At 35.1% G+C, this 22,426-nt stretch overlaps 1 protein-coding gene across 8 annotated transcripts in view; it reads left to right on the plus strand.

Annotated features, from left to right (window-relative positions):
- TTBK2 (tau tubulin kinase 2) overlaps positions 1-22,426 on the plus strand; it is a 91,475-nt gene that overhangs the window by 31,967 nt on the left and 37,082 nt on the right. For 5 of the 8 annotated variants that reach the window (XR_014584843.1, XM_083837536.1, XM_083837532.1 and 2 more), the window contains exons 5-8: positions 1,460-1,600; positions 4,334-4,438; positions 17,908-17,946; positions 22,223-22,288. Coding sequence is in view for 6 of the 8 variants with exons in the window: in XM_083837536.1 (XP_083693662.1) it covers positions 1,460-1,600; positions 4,334-4,438; positions 17,908-17,946; positions 22,223-22,288 (351 nt within the window). In the remaining 2 variants the exon portion in view is untranslated. Of the gene's footprint in view, positions 1-1,459; positions 1,601-4,333; positions 4,439-5,371; positions 5,429-17,907; positions 17,947-22,222; positions 22,289-22,426 lie in introns of those variants that run through there. The other 3 variants (XM_083837535.1, XM_083837537.1, XM_083837538.1) reach the window with 2 other exon arrangements.

Raw genomic sequence — 22,426 nt, forward strand, 5'->3', positions numbered from 1 at the left:
AACGGGGGGGGGGCAGGATAAAATCATAGAATCATAGAATATCTTGAGTTGGAAGGGACCCATACGGATGATTGAGTTCAACTCTTGGCTCAACATGGGACCACTGCAAAATCAGACCCTATGTCTGAGGGCATTGTTCAAACGCTTCTTGAACTCCAACAAGGCTTGGTGCTGTGGCCACTGCCCTGGGGAGCTTGTTCCAGTGCCCAACCACCTCTCAGTAAAGAACCTTTTCCTAGCACCCAGCCTGACCCTCCCATGTCCCAGCTCCATGCCGTTCCCTTGGGACCTGTTGCTGTCCCCAGAGAGCAGGGCTCAGCACCTGCCCCTCTGCTCCCCTCGTGAGGAAGCTGCAGGCCGCCATGAGGCCTCCCCTCTGCTCTGTGCTGAACAAACCAAGTGACTTCAGCTGCTCCTCATACATCTTGCCCTGTAGACCCTTTGCCATCTTTGTAGCCCTCCTTTGGATGCTCTTTAATGGTTTTATGTCCTTCTTATATTGTGGTGCCCAAAACTGCACACAGTGCTTGAGGTGAGGTTGCACCGGCCCAGAGCAGAGTGGGACAATCCCTCCCCTTGACCAGCTAGCCATGCCATGCTTGCTGCACCCCAGGATACAGTTGGCCCTTTTGTCTGCCAGGGCACACTGGCAACTCATATTCAACTTGCCATTGACCAGAAACCCCAGATCCCTTTCTGCAGGGCCTCTCATCCCCCAGACCGTACATATTGCCAGGGTTGTCCCTTCGCAGGTGTAGAATCTGACACTTGCTCTTGTTAAACTTAATATTGTTGGTGATTGCCCAGATCTCTATAGAGTCACTATATAATGGGTGATTAGAATCTAAGATTATGGTGTTATTGTCCTTTATCGTTTTGGTGAATACAAATGCCGGATAAAGAAGGGGGCTCTAGAGAATATGCTGCTGAAGAAGGAAGTGAGCTCCATTTCATATTGTTTGTCATCTGTTAATTAGATAGACCAACAGTTCTGTGGTGTCATGGGAGCGTATTTCATGAATTATATGTATATATTTCATCTGTTTGGTTAAGTCATCTCAGTATAATTAAATAAATTACATACTTTTCCATAAAGAAGTGAGCGTAAAGAAGTCTTTATCTTCTCTCTGATCTTTCTTCAAGTGTGCCACAGATACGACATTATCTAATGGAGAAATGCATTCGTTGTTAGTTTGGTCCATGTTATTTAGGCATAGAAAGATACTAAGATGCATGTTTTCAAAAATAGATTCTAAATTTAATGTTGGAGATCCTTAGGGATATGTGTTCATAAGTTGAGATATCTTATCCCTGAATATGAAATCAAGTAATAAGAGTATTTCAACCATTAACAGCTGAAGAAAGGATAGGAAAACTATGCTATCTGTGGATATTGGTATTAGTCTTTTTTGTTTGTTTTTGTTTCTTTCTTCTGCAAATGTCCTTTTAATTTGACCAGGGTCGGAATTTGGCAGACCTGCGTCGGAGCCAGTCTCGAGGAACATTCACGATTAGTACTACTCTGCGGCTTGGGAAGCAGATTTTGGAATCTATTGAAAGTATTCACTCTGTGGGATTCCTGCACAGGGATATAAAGCCGGTAAGTCTGCTCATTACAACAAAACAGGCAAGTAATATGTGGGCATTAGATGGCAGCAGAAACAAGGATGGGTTATATACCAGATGATAAAATGAAAAAATGAGGAAGGATAGAAAACTGAATGTTTATTGATCAGGGCAGAATTTTCCTACTAATGCATTGAAATGCAACCGTAATAACCTTGGTCTTTGTCACAATTGTCTTCAGTACTTAACCCTTCTTGCAATTTCATTAAGTTGGAAGCTAACATTTCCAACTCTTGTCTGTAGCATCATGCAAGCACAAGTGTTTGCATGTTGATCACACATATTTCAATTCATAGGTTCAACTGGTTTTTATCCTCAACCTTTGACATGAAGCAACTGCTCTAAATAGATCTAAGTACACACTTCGGTAGTTTTTAGGGGGAAAAACCAAAGCAGTTGAATTTACTCTTGCAGCTTTGTATTTCTACTGAAAGAGATTTTATATGCTTGAAACTTTGCTTCAAAATTTTTATCTTGAAGATTATTAAAACACTAGAGTTTTAGGAAATAGTGTATTATGTTCTTTGCATATTTCTAATGAGAAGCTGGAAACAGGCATTTTACCTTTCTGGGGTATTGCAGTGATGAATTTTCCAGTGTGGACCTTATCTACTGTAACCTTTGGAGTCAGTCAAGCTGAAGCATAGACTATATTATATGTTAAAAGAAAAAACAAAAAAGCAACCCTCCCTCCTAAGAAATAACTGTTACATTGTTCAAAGGAATTCCTGAATGTTCCTTTTGTCTTCTTACGGCTCTTTCTGTGTAGCTTTTGGCTTGATTTCTGATGTATCTTAGTAGTAACTAGTACTGTTGAGATGGAATCTATACATTCTTCTTCAACAAGATATTCTAGCCAGTCACTGATCTTCCTTGATGTATATTCCTGCCTACAATTTTTTACTGTAACCTTCTGGTCTTTATTGTAGATCCTTTTCTCGGTGCATATTTATCATCTAGAATAGTCACATTTTTGAACACTAAATTTTAACCAGCTTGTGCTCATTGTATGTAGTGAGACACGTGTCATTAAGTATTGTTTAGCACTTCTAGTTCGTCTCTGACTTCCCTTCACCTTTGTTGTACCTTCTCTGAAATGTTGCTGCTTCTGCTTACACAGCTCTTTAAGTTAATGTTCAGAGAAGTTTTTCTAAAAAACCGTATTAGAGGATATTTTATAAGTTGTTTTCAAACTTCTCTTCATATGTCCCCTACTAAATATATCTGATTGTTTATCTAAATAAAAATAAGATGTTTTGAAAAGAGCTCCCTTGTCCAAAGCCATATTTTTATTTCAATTTTTAAGTTCTGAATGATAATTCCAAAACCCAGATAATGTTTCCCACTTAGTTTGTTGTCTTTCCTTAAGTAAGGAGATGCTTTGTAGCTAGTTAGCAGTTAAGAACCTGATAAAATGTGTATAGGAAAGTGGTATATCTGTCATTTATACTCAGCAAGGAAATTATGGTCCACTGTGTAGCAACGCAATATGAAATAAAAGATTCCTGTAGAAGTGCATATTGCCTATTTGAGATTTTCTGAATTCTCTGAAGATGGTAAGGAATAAGGATACATATAATTTTTTTCTAAACTGATTAGTTTAGAAAAACAGCCTTTTTCTTTTTGTCTTTCACAGAAGTGGTAGATTAAATTTTGAGTATTTGCTGTTACCTTGTGATATTTTCCAGTGTATTGTGAAAAGTGAAATAACTTTCTTGTAAGAGCATAACCGAACTACTCCCATAGGTTTTTTTTGTTGTTGTTGTTTCTCTGGACCACATGTAAGTTTGTGGCCTCTTTCAGATATTATTCTTTTCAGACTTATCTGATGCATTTTTTCCCTAGGCTCTGATTTTCCCAAAGATGAGTGAAATCTTGTCTGAGTTATAGAGAACTTTGAGTACCACTGATTCCCTTAGCAGAAAAACAAAAGTGTTTTTTTCTGGAGTTAATTCTGTTAAGCTTCCAGCTTGCTCAGATGTGTAGTTTCAATTGCATTTCAAAGAATCATTTTTTGCTTTCTCTTTTTTATATTTTGTGATCCATTTTGAGGAGATTTTGTTGGGGGGAGAAAATCGAACTGATTCAACCAACACATTTAAAAATCATAGACTGGCAGTTTAAAAAAAAAAAAATTACAGGGTTAATGTGGTATGTTAATGAACAGATGCAAATAAGAAAACTTATTGTGTGTTTTCAGAATAAATTACCCCCATAAGTCTTCGTTGACTTTCCACCTCATACTGTGTTCCTTAAGTACTGTTTTTCCTCCACTCATGTAGGAAAAGAAACTTTGCACCCCTTATTCTGTATTCTGCGTTTATGTTATTAGTGCATTTGTGTAGATGATCATGTTAATTCCTAGGTCAGTAGTTTTTAGAAACACCAAAATCTAAAAATGTGAGCAGGTGAGACGTCAGGAAAATTCTTGCTAGAAATGAGTGGATTCTAAATCACAAAAATTAGATGACAATCTATTTGGACTATGTAGGCAGCAGTTCAGATATGGTAAGTTCGGTGCCTGATTTTCATAATGTTTTCTTCAAATTTATTGAGAGTTTAGTAGAACTGAAAATATGGAAGGAAAGATAGAGAAGCAGAACATGGGTTTTCTATGATTGTGTAACTGCATTAATATGTACATAGATTGAAGCGTATATCTATAAATATATAATACGTCTGTATCTGTATTTGTTTTTCTTCCTAGTCTAACTTCGCTATGGGACGTTTTCCTAGCACCTGTAGGAAGTGTTATATGCTGGATTTTGGCTTGGCACGGCAATTTACCAACTCATGTGGGGATGTCAGACCAGTAAGATTTTTTCACAATTGTCAATGTGATTAATTGAATGCAGTAACACAGGTTTTTGTTTGTTTCTTTTTTTTTTTTCTGGAGAGGTATATAAGTCGCATTGAACTCGTGATTGATCTAAACTTGACAAGCATCATACCAGATCAGAAAAGCCAGCTGATTTATTGATTAGATTAAAAGATTGGTAATCGGAAATGAATCTGGATTCTGATTTCTGGCTTGAGGCACAGGTCTACTGTATGATTTTTTATGGATAATAGGTCTTTTAATTTGGAAAATTGAGTGAGAAATAGGTTTTCATTAAATATCAGAGTACTCTATTAGAGCTGATTTTCACTTGGTATTTTATATTGCAGAAAAAAATCTGTGCAGGAGAAAAAAATGAAACTGTAAACTTCATATAATCTTCTGGAAGAGAAAGCTTTAATAATTAAAACAGTGATAGGACACTTTAATTATATAACAGGACATAGCTTAGTGTAGTTGCTGTATGCCAATGTGATGCAGTCTGAAGAAAATAGTAGAGAACAACGTATCAGTGAGGACATTGCAATTCTAAGTACAGTAAAGCCTCCCTAATTCACTGGTGGGGAGTCCCTTTTTTAATTTCAAGTCAGTACCATGGTACATGGTGATGTCTAAAGAAATGTATTATCTTTATTAAACAAATTTAATTTACATTTTTATGGTAATAATGAATAGTGTATATTGAATGACTCATTGACTAATGAGCAGTTGATATTGTATAGCATATTTAGTAATGTGACACGATTTGAGGTGTTGAAGCCATCTGTACAGGTTCTTCAATTAGATTTTTCCTAAGAAGTTGGGAAAGTGGCAAATTTTTCTGTGCAAATTATGAGGTGTGTGAATTAGTAAGGTAAATTAGCGAGGTTCTGCTATACTCTATTCCTTCAGCCATAATGCTGGACAATGCAATGAAAGCAAAGAGCAGGGGAGACCAACAGAGTGGCTGCTGCTGTTGGAAAGGTGAGCTAAACATTTTAAGTAGTTTAAAATTTTTATTATTTATCAATGTTTTTGTGTTCTGTATGTGTGGCTGCTTATAATGTTTTTCTAACAGACCTGTAATTTTGAAAAGAAAACAAATCCCAAGATTCTGTAATTTCAATATATATATATACACACCCATATCCACACATTCCCAATGGTAGTATTTTCAGAAAACATAGGTGATAACAACAGAGAATTTAATATTTCTGCTATTTTTTCTTTTATAACAACTCAGCTCTTGCCTTTTGTTTTTCATTGCAGTGCCCTACAATGTAATGAAAGTAATTCTTCAGTTTAATCTGTTTAGAATTTTCTGACAGTGTAATCCATATTAATAGAGTGGCAGTGAGAAGAAAAAAAGATACGAGTTTTATTTGTACCTAATAGTCAGATATGACTCTTCTATAGATAGTTAGCAGGGACAACAGTATGGTTGCTAATAAAATTTGTTAATATTTTCATGAAATGTCCTATGTGCTTCTCCTTTATACTATCCTTCTTCTTTATTAGATTTCTTTAGCAGATAGTACAAATAACCTGGAATATGTTAAAAATAGTACTCCATTGGTTAAGGACTTGTTCCTTAGTTAAGGTTGATTATTAGATTTCTATGATAAGCCTAACTTTTAATATAACAAACTTATGCAGAAAGAATCCAGTCCAATTAAAATTTTAGAGACCATCCCTGAATCCTTGAACTTCCATGACAAGTGTTCTAAAAGAACACTTGTTCTGCTAAGAAGATAAGCTTTGGAAACTCTGGTATCAGGTTTTAGTCCGTTTTGCAGCTTTGTATTTCACCCAACATTAAGGAATTCCTTGTGGCCGTAAGTCTGTTTGTTCAGATCAGAAACATTTGTTGTGCAGTAAGACAAAATAGACAAACGCAGTTTAAATCAGGAAAGTTTGACAGTATTTCCCTCTAGAAATCACTGGCCAGCACTGCACTGGCTAACATGTCAACCCTTCAGTTGCTCTACATTTTCAGTGCTTGCTGTATTTTTCATTACATTGGGGCGTCATATGTAGACTGTTTACAGAATTGAGGAATGAGCAATTTTCAGTCCATTTCACTGTTTTATTCTCCAGTGGGATTTGCAATACCATGGTTTTCATCTTTGGATTAGATTACCTAAAATGACCTTCATTTGGTTTCCAGCAGCAGGTGACAGTATGACTGATTTTTTGAAGGGAAAAATACGACTTGAAGGAGATCTATTGTGCTGTTTATCCACCAAGAATATTATGGAATATAAGGATTTACTCCTTTAGTTCTTAACATCTTCTTTATTCTCACATTTTTTTATCCATCCAACCCCCTTTTTCTGGAATAGTGCAGAACAGTCACAAAGCTTAAGCTTTTGAAGTCAATAGACAGTGTTTTCCATATGAACTACTGCCACATAGTGTGCTGATTTCACATATCTGAAGGACAAATGCTTTACATAAGGTATCTCTTTCCCTTCTTAGTTATCAGTTAGGTTTTCCAGAGACCTACCAAAGATATTTTGCCTGGGTCATTCATTCCATCTATCCTAAGGTTTCAGTGCAAAGGATGACATGGCATTAAAACCAGAGGTGTTCCACTAGTTTCTAAAATTAGGAATAAATTGCTATAAACATGGAACACCCACATGCAGTATCTAAAAAGTAAAGTCAAGTCTCTAGTATAGTCTGTTCTAAACAGTTAAAAATGTATATAAAAAAGTTGCGCATACACCATTTTTCTCTACAACTATGCAATTGTTTTCAGTGGCTTGAGTCCTGGCTCTTTGCCCATGTTATTTTTATTTGCCTGGATTGTATTTTGATTACATATATTTTTGAGATATGTGTGTAGCTGGGATTAGGATGAAGAATATGGAAATTCAGGAAGTAATCTATGTGTGTATAGGCTTCTGAAACAAAATTTTTCATGGTGGGAACAGTACTAGGATGCAGGTATTTTGGGTAGATGCAGGATGAAATGCTAGAATGTAGGTTAATAAATCAGTGCTGGGCGGATGGGAGGAGCCTTGTCTGTTTACTGAAAAGATCAGAAGAGAAAAAAATGGGGGGGGGGGGGGGCGGTGCAGAACAAGAGCTGCTGGAGGTGACGTAGCCTATCAAGGAAGGAGTGAAAAGGGGTGTAGGGGAATAAATTGCTAGAGAAAGAGAGGAAACCAAAAATTGAATCAATAGTATACATAAGAATTGATTACTGCAGAGCAGGGTAATTACAATTTAATTGTGGGAAGACTCTTTCTAATCATCAGGCAAATACATTTAACAGGATGCAAATTAAGTATGTTTATGAGAATTCATAGTCTACTGTTTATTGCTTTTGAGGGTGTTGTCAGGGCTGGTATTTTTTGCCACCACTTTGTTTCCTGTTTTCTTAATGATAGCTAAAATAAGTAGTAATTTTAAGCATCTGGTTTTTCTTGTGACAATGAGTACATGATTCTTTCCGAATATAAACTGAACTTCATACAGACTTCAGTTTACATTTCTCTATTTACATGGTGATAATGGAAAGTGAAGGTGTCAGCTGTGGTGCAGAAATAGAAAACCTTGAGAGAAAAAATCTGAAGGACATTTGCCTTCTTAACATCTTTGAGCAACAGCAAGTGTTCTTTGAGGTACTATTAAAATTAATATGAAGAAAACAAAACAAAAGAAAAAAGAAATAACTAATCTTTGCTCTTAGACAGATTAACCTTTCTCCTATTGAGCACTTAAAAATGAATTTATGAGTTCATAATTCTTTTAAGATCTATAAATTCAACCATCATGTATTATCACAGACCTGATTTTTGTGTTCTTTTATTTATGCAAACCACAAATTACAAATAACTCCAAATAAACTGCATTAATTTTACAAAGAAGAGGGTGTAACAGGCATGCAAGCAGAGTTGACAAATCTAGGGAAAAACAATTTGAAAAAATATCCACGAGAAAGAGGTGTTTAGGATAAAACCTTTTCATCTCAAGCATCTGTGTTTTTTCTTCTCAGTATACATCTTACTGCCTGGCAACATAAGGAATTATTTGAATTAACAGACAGTTCCTTGAGTCTGGTGATTTGAACTCAGCAAAGGTGAAAACTCCTTTTTGCCCAGTTCAGTACATAGTTGGGAATGTGGGCTTCCTCTGGCTGCATCCAAACTAGCAGGTTAAAAAATATTCTGAGGTGACTCTGTTTTGCCCATGGAGGTCTTATATTTTCAATAAATAGGCTTTTTAGGCCAAAGGAAGAGTTACTCTATGACTGCTTTCTCCCTTTCCTCACCTTCCTCCTATCCTCCAGTAAACAGAATTCTCATCCTCGTAGGCTTATTTAGCATGACCTTAATATCAAGTGTATAAACGTTCCGGTATTTATTAGAAAAAAATATATATATATATTTAAAAATACATTATTTTAGCATACATTAAAGAGGTTTGCAGTATTTTACATCTAACTTGCTAGATTTTTATCAGGAAATCTGAAATTTTAAACCTTACCAAGGTGGCAGTTGTGATTTTTAACAACTAGGAAATGTAGCTCTTTTTCTGATAGGCTTTGCATTTAAGGACTCACAAGACTCTTACTCTAAACATTAACAAAAGTATTAAAGTCCAAAGGGAATGAGTATCCACCAAAATTCTCTGAGGTGTTACTCATGTTCTTTACTGGTACTGTGAAGAGCTGTATAACCAGCCAGAAACAAAATTCTGACTCTTGCCAAAGCAGAAGATACAGAATTAGCTGTACAATCTGACCCACAGAAAAAGGCAATGAAGGCAGCTGTGAATGCAAATGCTTGGATCTTTTTATTCTCTGGGGAAACACTTACAAATCTGTTTGCTTCATATTATGAGCATGTTAATCTATTCAGGTGTTTATGTACAAAACCAGTTAAATGCTGATTGCCTTTCTTTAGCACTCTGTGGTTCTGAGGATTTTCCAGCGAGTGTTTATGTTCAAATTTCACTTTTGGACAATGACAGATGGTGTCCTGGAAATTGCTTCAAGAAGCTGATTTCTTAAAAAAAAAAAAAAAAAAAAAAAAAAAAGAACAAAAGAAGAAGAAGAAAAAAAAAGAACCAAACCAAACAAAAAAAATCCTACTAAACAAACAAAAAAACCCTCCACGGAGTGCTTACAGAAACGTGTTGGCAAACATCAAAGCCATCTATTAAATCCATTTTGAAAGCTTTCAAAGGCTATTGTAATTCAGTTAAATACAGAGATAGAAGGTATACATTGCTTGTATATGTTATCCTCTAATTTTGTGGGTGTTTGTTTTGTTTTATTTTCTACTTTATGAAGATTTGGGAATTGTTATGCATTTGAATTGCATGGTGTTTCTTCTAATATAATGGGTGATTATGACTGCTGAGGAGGACTGTAGAGTACTTGCCTCTTATTCTACCTCATCTCCTTGTCTTGGCAGAAGACAACAAAGTTGTGGATTGTTTATTTCTGTGATTAGGAGATAACATATTTCTCATAGTACTGAAAGAGCAGATGCTATATGGACAAGAAAATGGGGTAATTTTAAGAACTAAAGGAGGAATGGTAAAGCTATACTGTTGTAAGAAAAAAAGATATCTGCATGTCTTTTTTGCTCCCTGAAGATATTTTGGACCCACAGATTTGTATGAGCAAGGACAGATTGCTCATACATGCTTTTCAATATACTTTTCATGTAATGCTGTTATAGTATGATCTGCAAACAGTGTTATTTCTAAAAAAAAAAAAAAAAAAAAAGAAGTTGTGCATGCCCTATCCCTGGAAGTGTTAACGGCCAGGTTGCATGGGGCATTGAGCAACCAGATCAAGTGGGAGGTGTCCCTGCCTATGGCAGGGTGTTGGAACCAGGTGATCTGTAAGGTCCCTTCCAACCCAATCTATTCTATGATGGTATGAAAAAAAGTGTTGGAAGTGGTCCACAGACAATATCAGCTAAAACTGGTGATGTTTTCTTTATTTGCCCCAATGACACTGATGATTTAGAGTTTGTGTCAGTACTCCTGGGTAATAACTTGACTGCATGCATAAATAAGAGACTATACACCTGAAGTTGTTCAAGAATAGTTATTGAAATTTGTATTAGAGTGAAAATTCAGATTAAATTGAGAAACACACCTGCACGCACACACACACACACCATTAGATTTAAAGAATAGGCAGTTAACTCATGAGAATTGTAAAATTTATCAGATTTCAGTCTTATTTAAAGAGCAAGAAAATAGATCATATGTTCAGCAGTCCTTGATACATTCTCTACATAGATTAAAGCAAAACTCATGAATGACTGGGACATGTTTTAAGAACTAAATGGCAGTAGATTGTAAGGAAAACACATTAACTAATACAAAAAAGTTCCAGGGAGCTTTTTCAGTTGATAGTACTCCATATTAAGGATATAATAAATGGCTAAAATATGTTAACTGGTCTAAAGGACCATTCTTCCCAAACCTGACTGAAACTGTTGAAAGCCAGATGCTTCAGGGTAATGGTCTGTGTTATTTTGTTAAATGTACTGTTCAGTGGTTGTTTCATCCTATCAATAAGCATTTTGTTGCTGGCATTTACCTGATGCTATCTTTTTCCACTAGTGTTGTCTCTCAGTCTCTAACAGTACATTCATTATAAAGCAATGTGACCAGTCGAAGATCGCATGTTTCATATTTATTTTTCCTCTTAAAATCTTCATATCTTCCTCAGCTCTACTGCCCATCTTTAACACGTGTTGTCACTTTAATTTGCAATAAACTTTTGAGTTTTTCTCCATTTCATTTTAACTTCAGGTTGTCAGCAAATCATATTATTGTCTCACTGAAACATACACGGACTTCTCTAAATTTCATCTGCATGCCTTCTCCCTTCTGATAAAATTTTCAGCAATCTCTTGGTTATTTCCTTATCATTTAGTGCAACTTCTTCTATTTTAGCCTCCTGTTTTCCCTGCCATTCTGCTGTGAGCAGGGGTTACTGGAGTCACGTCTCACTAATAATTGCACTGATGTATGGTAAGGCTGTTGTTATCCAGGCTGCAAGTGACAAAGGTGACAAGTGTTTCTGCAGTTGTAGGTGCTATGGTATTACACATGATATGTTACAAGGAGGAATCTGAACGTTAAGATAATCCTATTTTATCCTTCCAATTTTACTCTTTTCCTAGCTTGTTCATGAAAAGCACAAGAGCTTGAATAGCTCTGTGTGTATTGTTGAGCTTAGCATGGAGGCAGCCTGTGGAATTGAGCATGAGCTACGTAGCCCTTCAGGTGTGGCTCTCTGGGGTTTTCCAGTGCTCCCACAGAGCTGATTTGCTTAGGCTCAGCAAAGGTTCTGTTCATTACTGTTCATGTACCTGACTAATAATACCATTACCCACTCCTCCTTACTGTCATAGAAATATTCAACTTGTGGGAAGAATGATGGAAGAAACAAACTTTGTTAATAAGATCCTATCTGTATAATAGTCCTCTGAGGCTTTTATACATGCATATACTTCAGAGTAGTTCCTTCGTAAGTTTTCCATCTGATTGAATAAGCCATTATCTCAAAACATTTTTTTTTGAGCAGAGAGGTGATAAAAGGTTATTTTTCCTCCTCAGCATTTGCATGAAAGCTGTCTACGATGAGCTGGACTCATCAGCGTTAATGGTTACAATGCAAAGATCTACTGCGCATGTTAAAATTTGGCTTGAAAAATTCCCAGAATTAAATGTTCATAACTGGGCAATCCTAAAAACAGAACTCTCATTAGGTAGTTCTCCATTGTTTGTATAACAAAGATGGAAATTAATGTGAAGAAGGCAATGAAAACAGCAAAGCAATGTCAGGCATGAAAATGGTTGCATAGCTTACAGTGGTTTCTCCCTACCCGGTTCTTTAAACCTGTCTGACAAATGCTTCTGTGGGTTCCTTTTATTCTTGACAGATTTCCCCTTATTCCTTCTCATGTCTGTGAATTAGATTTCATGAAACAGAGGAGTGGAGTGTGTGAGGTATCAGGAAGTGCAAGGCAAAAACAGGAGGTGAGAGGGGTGAAAAAAGGGTGACTGGGAATGAATACTATTTTCCTGCCTCATTCCCTCTCTACTACAGAAGTGAAGATAGCAGCTGCTTAAACAAAGAACAAGAAATATTTGGTAATAATCTCAGAGGTGTCACATAAATGCCTTAGTGAACTTTAAAACTGGAAGTAGTTTGATTGTACTCGTGTGATGCTTTGAGTGGGCTAACTAACCTGGGGAGACCACTGTGCTCTAACAGGACTGAAAGTTGTATGTGTCTCTATAGCATTGTGCTGAGTCAGCTGCTTCTTGAAACAGTTTCTAGAAATAGTTCTAATCTATATGAAGGGAGGAAGAAGACATGGTAGGGAGGTGGGATGTAATGCAACAAAGCTAAATTACATCCAGTTTATCATTGTTGCATGCTTATAGAGGAGTTTGACATCATGGAATGAATTAGATGGCAAGTTGCAGTTTTAGCTCGAGCCATAGGACAGGTATCTTAACCCATGTAGTCTGAAATCAGCCTCCTTGCAGCCACCTCTATTCACTGCTCTACAGCACTTCTTGGGAAGATTCAGAGCTGAGGCTCTAAAACATTATAAATACATAATAGCTTTGTACGGAACTCTGATAGTCAGCAGACCTTTTTGCAAGGGAGTCTTGGTGTGCTGTTTGAATAGCACAGTACAATTATTTCATCATTTAATTCCTCGGTCTGTGTCTCCTGGATACCAAGGATGTGTGTTTTCAGTGTATTTGGAAACAATGGTAGCTCAAATTCAAAGGATATCTTGTTTATTGATATAGGCAATATGCACATACTAAGTCAGTCATGTGAATCTTGTACCTTCACTTTATTCACTTTCTACTGAATAATTATTTGAGCTGTTTTTCAGGTAGCTGTTTTCTTTTCTTTAAAGCTGTTACTGAAATATTTTCTAACTTCTTCTATTTTTATATATCTAACCAAAATCCTTCCAGAAAATGCGATGTTCTGGGACAGCAATTGCTTTATTTTATTAAACATCAGAATGTCGTAACCTTCTGGTTTGTTTTACAGTTTCTTATCTGCTATCTTTGCAGTATTAGGATACTTGAATTAGAACTAGACATCTGCCTTCTCATTAAGGCCATGACTGGAGATTTAGATGAGCAGCCATAAGAAAACAATGCTACAATTATTTATTTAAAAATAAACATTTACTTTGAATAGTCTTTCCTAGGATTTTAAATATACATTATACCTTTTGAGACAGGGTCAAAACCCACTACTGTTATTAAACTCCAATAACATAAAACTAATTTTCTTTGTAAAATGTATTTTAAAAAAGATTTTTACTGTGTAATTTATGTGGAGAATATATTTAGGAAGTTGGATGGGTAAACCATTTTGGAAAAAACATAAAGCAGAAAAGTATAGAGTGAAGAAGAGGTAACAAAATAGAGGAAAATTTAAAATCTGTAGTGTATAAATCTTGATTTCTTGGAATATTGTTGTATCGATTGTATGTCTCTACAGCAATTAGCAAAAATCTGTTCGGCACAAATAAAAATAAAAGAGTAATAGAGATTTCTGTGATGTATTTCAGCTGCCAAATAGAATGCGGTAAGCTCCTGAAAATAGAGTTAACATTTTGGTACTGTAGAATGAAGAAAATGTTAAAAGAACAAATAATTAAAAGTACAATTTTGGATTTTCTTCACTAAATCTGCATCAGTCAGACTACATTATATAGATTTTTGGAAGTAGATGAGGTTTGCAAGATTTGCTTCTAAATTTTGATCTAATCATTTAATAGTTGAGAACTACTTAAAAATAACTACTTTAAAGAAAGGCTTTGTTTCAGTAAAATGGAGATCTAAGAGTCCAAGATGAATTATTACAGCTTTATATCTTCTTTATAGCTCAGTTCAGTTTATAATTCAGTTCTGTAGCAAAGGAATTATTACATAAAACCAGAGCCACTGAAAGCAAAGCGTTCTATTATTCTATGAAAGATGTGAACATACAGCTTCTTTTTTAATATCCTATACATACTCCTTAATTCTTTTACTCCTCATGTCATCTAAGCCAATAAAGACCTAGAGTCTAATTCATATATATATATTTTTTCTTATAGCTCAGGAGAAACAGATGAAAATTTAGATTTGTATGTCAAAATGTCCTACATGGAATTATTTTCTAATAGTCATTTGCTGGAGAGACTAAGCCAAGAGACTTTTTTTTTTTCTTTCTATAAGGAGGAATCTGCATAAGTTTTAAGAATTGTGACCTTAGTCATTTGAGGCTTCATGTCTGAATTAGTGATAACTTGACAGGGAAGACAAGGCATTTAGTTTGGAGAGTTTTGCGCAGACATTGCTTTTTGTATAGAAGACATTAAATCAACTATTCGATTGTTAAGTTTCAAAAGTTTTTGAAGTAATGCATCAGATAAAGCTGTATTGTACCAACCAGTGTAACACTATTTATTATGTTTGTCTGCCATAACCTCCTTCAAGGACATACAGGAAGATTATTTAAGGCACAATCTTTTATTATAAATATATATATATATATGCATTTCTAGCATCCACTGAACATGATCCTTGAAAGTCTGATTGTATTACTGACAAAGAAGAAATGAAGGAAATCAGTGTTAGCCAGCCAGCTGGTGTTGTGTGTGATAGTACAATGTGAAAAAGGCAGGCAGTGAGTTAATGTAAAAAAAAAAAAGTGAAAAGAAAAAAAAAAAAGAATACTGTGAATCAAATTAAAGAGTGACACAAATAGATTGAATATATGAATTTCATGCAGTGTGATATTATTTTGTAACATCTCTATGGAATATTCTTGCAGTAATTAAATAAAATGAGAACCATAAGAAAACCAGGTATAGGTATTTCCATGAGAGGAAGACTCTTTGTGATTTGGTGTTTGGATTTTTTGGGGGGTGAAAAATAAAAAGAACACACAATCTTAATATCCTGCCCAAAGGAAAAGTTTGATGAATAGTTGAGATATGAAAAAGATTTAATTCTCATAATACAATGCTCTGCAATTTTTGGTGTATATATATATTTTTTTTCTTTCTTTCCTGTAATGTGCGGAACACTGATAATATATCCAAGCAATCAAAACAATTTAAATTAGAAATTCAGATGTGTTGTATATCATATATCTGTTCTTTATTCTGACATAGCAGTTCCTTTATTTCTATAGGATGGATAGGTGCTCAGGGCAGTGGGCTACAATTTTCCCACTAAGATTTTGTTTGGTATTATATTTGTAAAAAATCCAAGTTATTCCATAAATGGTGACATTTACTACCTTCCTATGGTTTTGTATTCTACTTCCCTTGTGCCCTCCAAATTTTATTATTTTCAGTTCCATACTACACCCAACCTTTCTAACCAGGATCACAATAGTTCATCCTTGCAGTTTCAGGGCTGGGCATGTGCTAATGTTCCCCCTAAAATGTGTGCTGATTCACCAGCTGATTGTTGTCTGTTGAGGTGGATGTGAGCCATTTCTGTTGAATTTTAACTGTCTGTGTCTGTATCACAATACTAATTTAAGTTCTGTCTCTAATTACCAATTTTCATTAAACTTGAAGGAACTGAAAGTTTTTGAGAGCTGTCATATTTGCTTGAAATTAAAAGCTATTATAGTGGAAAGACAGATGGTTTCTAAAATTTGGTCAGTAAAATTTGTTTCACAGTGAAAGGAAAAGCAAACCAAAATGAAAACATAATTTCTAGTTTCTAATTCTTTCTGAGCTATGGATTAACTTCTTTGCTGAGTTAAGAGAAAATATTTTGAATAGTTTAAAAAGAAAACAAAGAATGTCTTTTTTTTTAAATATAAATATCAGTTTCACATCCTTAGTTTAGCAGTCTTGAAATAAGTCTACTACTGGATTCATGAAACTTTGTAATGTGTGGTATTATCATTGTAAATACTAAGTATAATAAGTACAAAGCAATGGAAAATTAATGTCTGAGTTCTCCAGTCTGCTAAGAACACGGGACTTCTGATAATGCAGAAAGACCATAACATTTTTGCTTGTGGGGATTAAGTAAAACAATATTTCTGCTGTCTGGGGAAATCCTCTGCCAGTGCATTAGCTGGCTAAAGTAACTAGTCTTTCTCTTAGAATAATCTCTGCTCCAGCTCCTGTTATAAGAGGAAGAAGAGAGATCAGACAAGGCAAAGCAAACACGCACATGGCAGATATGTTCTGTGGGATTTTTTACTGGAGTAAATTCAGGTTTGTGACACATACTGTAGGTTGTTACCACCTCCAGCCCACCAAACTTCTTGTCTGATCGTGAATCAGCTTTGAAAGCGTTGCTGTTTTCAGCCAGTGCATCACATTGCCTAAGCAAACACTCCAGATTGAAAACTGAGCAGCTCGAAAACTGAGCAGCTCAGGAGCTGGTTCGTGCATCAAATATCTCTCTTGGAGGCAGCGATGCTCTTTATAGCACAGTCAGTTGGTGCTAAATTTTGATTTGTCACCATGTCTGTTAGAATCCACAATAACATAATTTAATTGTACTGTTAGATGTTAGCTCAGCTTATTACCCAGCTTCTGCTGGAACTGGGTAGAGTAGGATCAGACAGCTACAACCAGTTTTTGGAAATCACAGCTTCTGTTTATGTAGAACTGAGTCCAAGTAGTGTATTCTACTGACAGTAGGAGATGGTTCAATAATGACTTCTCAATGCAAGTATTCTGGTATTAGTGACTTAACGTGCTTTTTATAAAGAGCTGAAAGTGTGGCTTTGAAGAGCTGTATATACAGTGATAACTAATTGTGATGTACAATATATTGTAAAGGCAAATTTCAACTGACTGATCTCTCCTTACTGAGATGATCCCTGAATGTTTCATTTACTTTAAATGTGTGCTAATGCATACTAGACGTTAAATGAAGTTGCAAATCCTATAGCCACAAAAAGGGGGGATTGGGAATGCAAATTGTTGAAGCCATTTGGTGTAAAGAAAGGTAAATCCTGGAATTATATTCCCATTGGGTGGAAAAAAAAAAAAAAAAAAGAATAGGAGATTGACTTTTTTAAGGGAGAAGAAAGGAGGATTCTGTTTTTAACAAAGGGAAATAAAGCAGCTGCTTCTCAACCCATCCCCCTATTAGCTTTAGAATTCAGTTTTAGAGGCAGCGTTGAGAAGGTGATATTTGCTGCTTGAGCTGCAATCTCAATCTAAAAACCTAAAGATGCTTAAGAAGTATCAGTCATTGCCTGACTGGTGGGAATAACCTTGGTGTGTCAGATATAATATATGAAAGTCATTATTATTTTATTTTTTCATATTTATTATCTAGTTTCTATGATTGTAGTTAAAAGCTAACTTTTTGCTCTATGTAATCTTTTCAACATTACCCAGAGCAAAAAGCCTAGAGCATTTCTCTGAAGTTACTGAACTGAGATAAAGAAGTGTGATTTTCTTCTTCCACAGACCCTCCATAGACCCAGCAGTTGTGGACAGGTTTGTAAGGTTAGTGTTTCCCATGAATCTGCAAACCATTATGCTTAGAGGCAATAACTCACTTTTCTAGGAATTCCTAATTTCCTGCATGTAATTTATCTAAGATATTGTCATATGTTTCCAGGGTGTGGCAACCTTCAAAGAAAACTGATGTTACATTAAAAAGTACCTTTACATGTAGCAAAATTATTCTTAGTCAGTGGAAGTGCTTCGTAGGCATGTATTTTCAAAATAATTTCTTTTAAGTCGCAGTTGAAGAATTTGGTGATAGTAATCAAACCTCAGAGAGCTCTGACTTCCAGATCACTGCTTGAGCAGTTCACCAGAAACCCTTTTTTTATAAACTGATATATAATAAACTGATTTATAAACTGATCCAAACAGATATGCTTTTATAGAAAATTTGCGAAGTATCCCACTGTTGCTTTTGAGATATTTAGTGTCAAATACATTACCAGTACAAAAGAACTGTACCCTTCTTAGAAATTATATCCCTTATTCTAATAAAGATCTAACTCATATGATCCATATACCCATTACCACTAATTTAGTTCCTGGGATTTGGGGTAAAATTTTGTAGGGATTCTTTTTCTTCAGAAAGTGTGACTCCAGAATCTAAAGACTCTTCCCTAATTTCCCAGTTGTCCATATGCCAATTCGAGATTTGCTTGCCTCAAAAGCTTTCTTACTCTATTTGAAGGAAAAAAAAAACCACACATGATAACAATAGTTGCCATAAATAAATAGAAATGAATGGAAGCTAAATAAAGCTGTTAAATTATGGGAGAACTGAAGAATAAAATTTGTTACTGGGTGTACTGAATCTTCTGAGAACTGTTAATGGATCCCTGCAATTGAGGCAGCACCTGGATGTGATGGTTGCTCCTCCTATCTATCAATGATAAGAAAACAAAACAAAACCAAACTACACTAAATTTCAAGTAAAAAAAAAAACAACACACAAATGACGAGAAAGAGTTAATTGTTTCATTTATCCTAGAAAGTACGTAATGTGATCCATTTTAATCAAGGGAATTCATGGATGTATTGAAATGTAGAATTCACCGTATCTTTACTACAAATGCCTTCTGTATCTATGTTCCAAAAATGCCCTAGATTTTGTTGGTTGACTAAATAGGTCACCTTCAATGACCAATAAAATTGGACTTACTACGCCTTTTTTTTTTTTTTTTTTCCTCAGCAAGTAAATATACTTTGCTCTAAGAAAGCTCATTTGCTGTGGTAGCAGGTTTCTTAGATAAGGGATCTAGAAGATGAGATTATAAACAATGTTTCTGCAAGACTAACTTGTCTTCAGTTGATCCACATGAGCTCAGATAGGAAAAAAGAGATGTCTAAAAAAAAATTAACATGATCAGTAATAGCAGAGAGACAGTTTATTTGAAAAACTCAGTGAATCATTCAGGGAGTTGCTATTACTGCCTGTAGTGCTTTTCGACATGAAATGTAAGGTGCATGAAGAGCTCTGCAACAGTTTCAGAAGTTTTGCAAATGCTCAGAAGTCTGTAAACTCTGTACTGAATTGGGCAAACATGACTTGGGCTACTAGAACCGTCATTCATGTTAGTCACACAATATAATTAATTTATTGTTGTTGCATGCCCTTGTAATAACACTATTCTGTAGGAGTCAGCTGCGTTACTAAAAGGTATTTAATTGTTTCTTAAAATGTAGCACAGTTACATATGCTCTTAAATCGGATTTGTACTACTACACTCTAAGGCAGTATCTCTTCAGACTGAAAAAGGATTTAGATATCCTCAAAGAAGTAAAGAAACCAGAATTCATTTCATGATAAAGTAATATGTAGAAAGAGTATTCATGCATTTTTTTTCCTGCCAGGTGATTCTGAGATAATTGAAAACATTGGAACTCTATCTTCCTAGGGCATATAATTTTGTAGGCATATCTAAGAATGGCAGTGACTTTAACATTCAAAAGCAGTTGAGTTAATACACAATGAAATCCTTCCTGTGGACTTTTATCTCCAAGATAGTGATGGAACAGGTCAGAGTATCAATTTCTGTAAACTGAATGGAGTCATTTAGATTTCATATGCCATTCCTTATTCTCTTTTATTTCCTTATCAAGCAACTGTTTGTTTTTTTTTTCTTGCGATTGTCAAGTAGAAATTAAAGTTGTCACTGTAAGAATATAGGCTTTAGTTCCATCCTACTATTCATATTTTTCATTATTGTTAGAATAATAGAAATACTTAGCTTGGTAATAGTGAATATAGTCCTTTCTTTTTAACATTCACATCAGAGGTTGAAGACAGTATGTGTGTGGTTTCATCTTCTGAAATTTTATCCTCTTGGGATTTACTGCATTTGTATTTATAGGTGTTTTAAAGTTATACTCTTGGTGCCCTTCTAAAAAAATGCTGTTCTTCAAACTCTTTGGAAATGTACCTGTGTTCTGATTGGGTTGGCAGTGATGCTGTACTATTCACATTTGGATGACTTCTGATCTTCAGAACTATTGAGAAGGAGATTTTTTTTTTCTAAAAGGACTTTATTTTATCCTGAAACTTGGCAGTACCACAAAATATTTTGAGCTATTCTGTTTATTATTACGCTGTGCCATGAAGTTTCTGCAACTGCAGTGTTATGCTTTGTTTCTGGGTAATGTTCAGGGTGGAATGTGATGTACTCACAGGATTTAAGTTAGTAACTCAATTGTCTTGCCTGGACACAAAATGTGTTCCAAGCAGCATTTAAACTTAATGAGAATGTGTGAAATCTGTGATAAATCTATATACAGAGCATTGTCTGAGAACCTGTTCATATTAAAAATGTACTAGAAAATACTCTCCACCTTACTGACACTGATTCAGCTCTCATTGTACTTTTTTTTTTTTTTTTGTAAAAGACATTGATAATATGGGCTGTTGAATCCTTTTAAAACACCTTGCTGCATAATCTTTTTGGATTTAATTGATAGGGTTACTGACAGTAATGGCAGTTCCTGGCATACTTAAATGATAGCCGTCAGTGTTGCTTGTCTTGGTGGAAAAGACATTACACCTATATTGTGGGGAAAGACCGAAGGCTTTTTTTTTTAATAGGGTAAATATTTTGTATCGTGATTATCTTCATGTGTGTATCAAACCAGATTTTTCAATGTATTGTGCATTTCAATGTATTTCAATATAATGTGCATTTTTTTTAATATCTGAAGAATTTTTATGGGTCTGGGTTGGGCAGACAGATCACTGATACCCTCTTTAAGTATATGTCAGAGGTGACGAACATAATTTAAGTTTCTTGCATCCAGTGTTAGAGGAGACAAAAAAAATTATCATTCATTGGGAAGAAAAGAGTGCAAAAGAAAGCAAACAGCAGTTCTGGCAGGTCTCTCTAGTATATATAGAATGACTGGTCAAGGAGGGCAGAATGGATTGGTTATCTGTCTTAGGCAAAGTAATAACACTTCTTTTTGATTTTTTTTTAAATATATGTTATTATTATTAGTCATATAGTTCTTTTTGTAACATTTTACTTGAAGAAGGGAAGGCTGGGAAAATATATTCTGTGCTTATAAAACAGCAATTAACTTACATGCATACAATACTTAGAGTGTGAGGGAAGAAAAGCTGGTATTTGGAAACTAGAAAAGAAAGAAATATTTTCAACTGGTGCCAGTAGTGCAACCCTTGCCATTTATTGTCCAGCCTCAGCTTTCCATGCTGTGGCTGAGAGACATACCTGTGGCTTTACTTGCTCTTGGTATTTTTCAAAAAGTGATTGGTTTGCTGATTCAGAAAATAATTTGTGAAAATGTTGCCAGTACATTTTGATAAATATCTGGTTGTCTGCTTGTACCATGTCATATCGGTGCATTTGAGCAAACTGGAAGTAATTGTTATGTTTAAGATCCTGTCAGAATTTTAAACCTCAGACTTTTACTAGTTAAAACCAAGAAATACTTCATTATTGGAGAAAAAAGAGGAATAGTTCTGGCATACAGTTTTTTTGTTTGTTTGTTTATTTTTTGAAGGATGAGGTAAACAGGACCTGATGCTTCTGGAGAATGAAAACTGACATAAATAGATGGTTTAAGAAACTACAACATATGTTGCTTTCTGATGCCTACGTAGATTTCCATTGATAACCTGTAGAAACACAATAAATTGAAATAAAACAAAGTCTTAAAATGGTATTTGTTGTGGCTCTATAGCCACTCTGTAGATGCCTAGTTAAATAATCAGAGGGTTTATTTCTGACAAAATCTTATTTTTTTTTTTTTTTTTATTCTTTGACAGCCACGAGCTGTCGCTGGTTTTCGAGGAACAGTACGATATGCATCAATCAATGCTCATAGAAACAGAGTGAGTATCTGAATCTGTATCGTGTCTGAAATTTGTATCTTATAGCAGAAAGCAAAAAATGCATTTGCTATCGATTTTGGGTTTTGTATTCTTATATGTCTTGTAGAAATTTATACATCTAAATTTTGGGACAGGGTA

The sequence above is a fragment of the Anser anser genome (assembly GCF_964211835.1).
Source record: "Anser anser genome assembly, chromosome: 5".
Taxonomy (NCBI): domain Eukaryota; kingdom Metazoa; phylum Chordata; class Aves; order Anseriformes; family Anatidae; genus Anser; species Anser anser.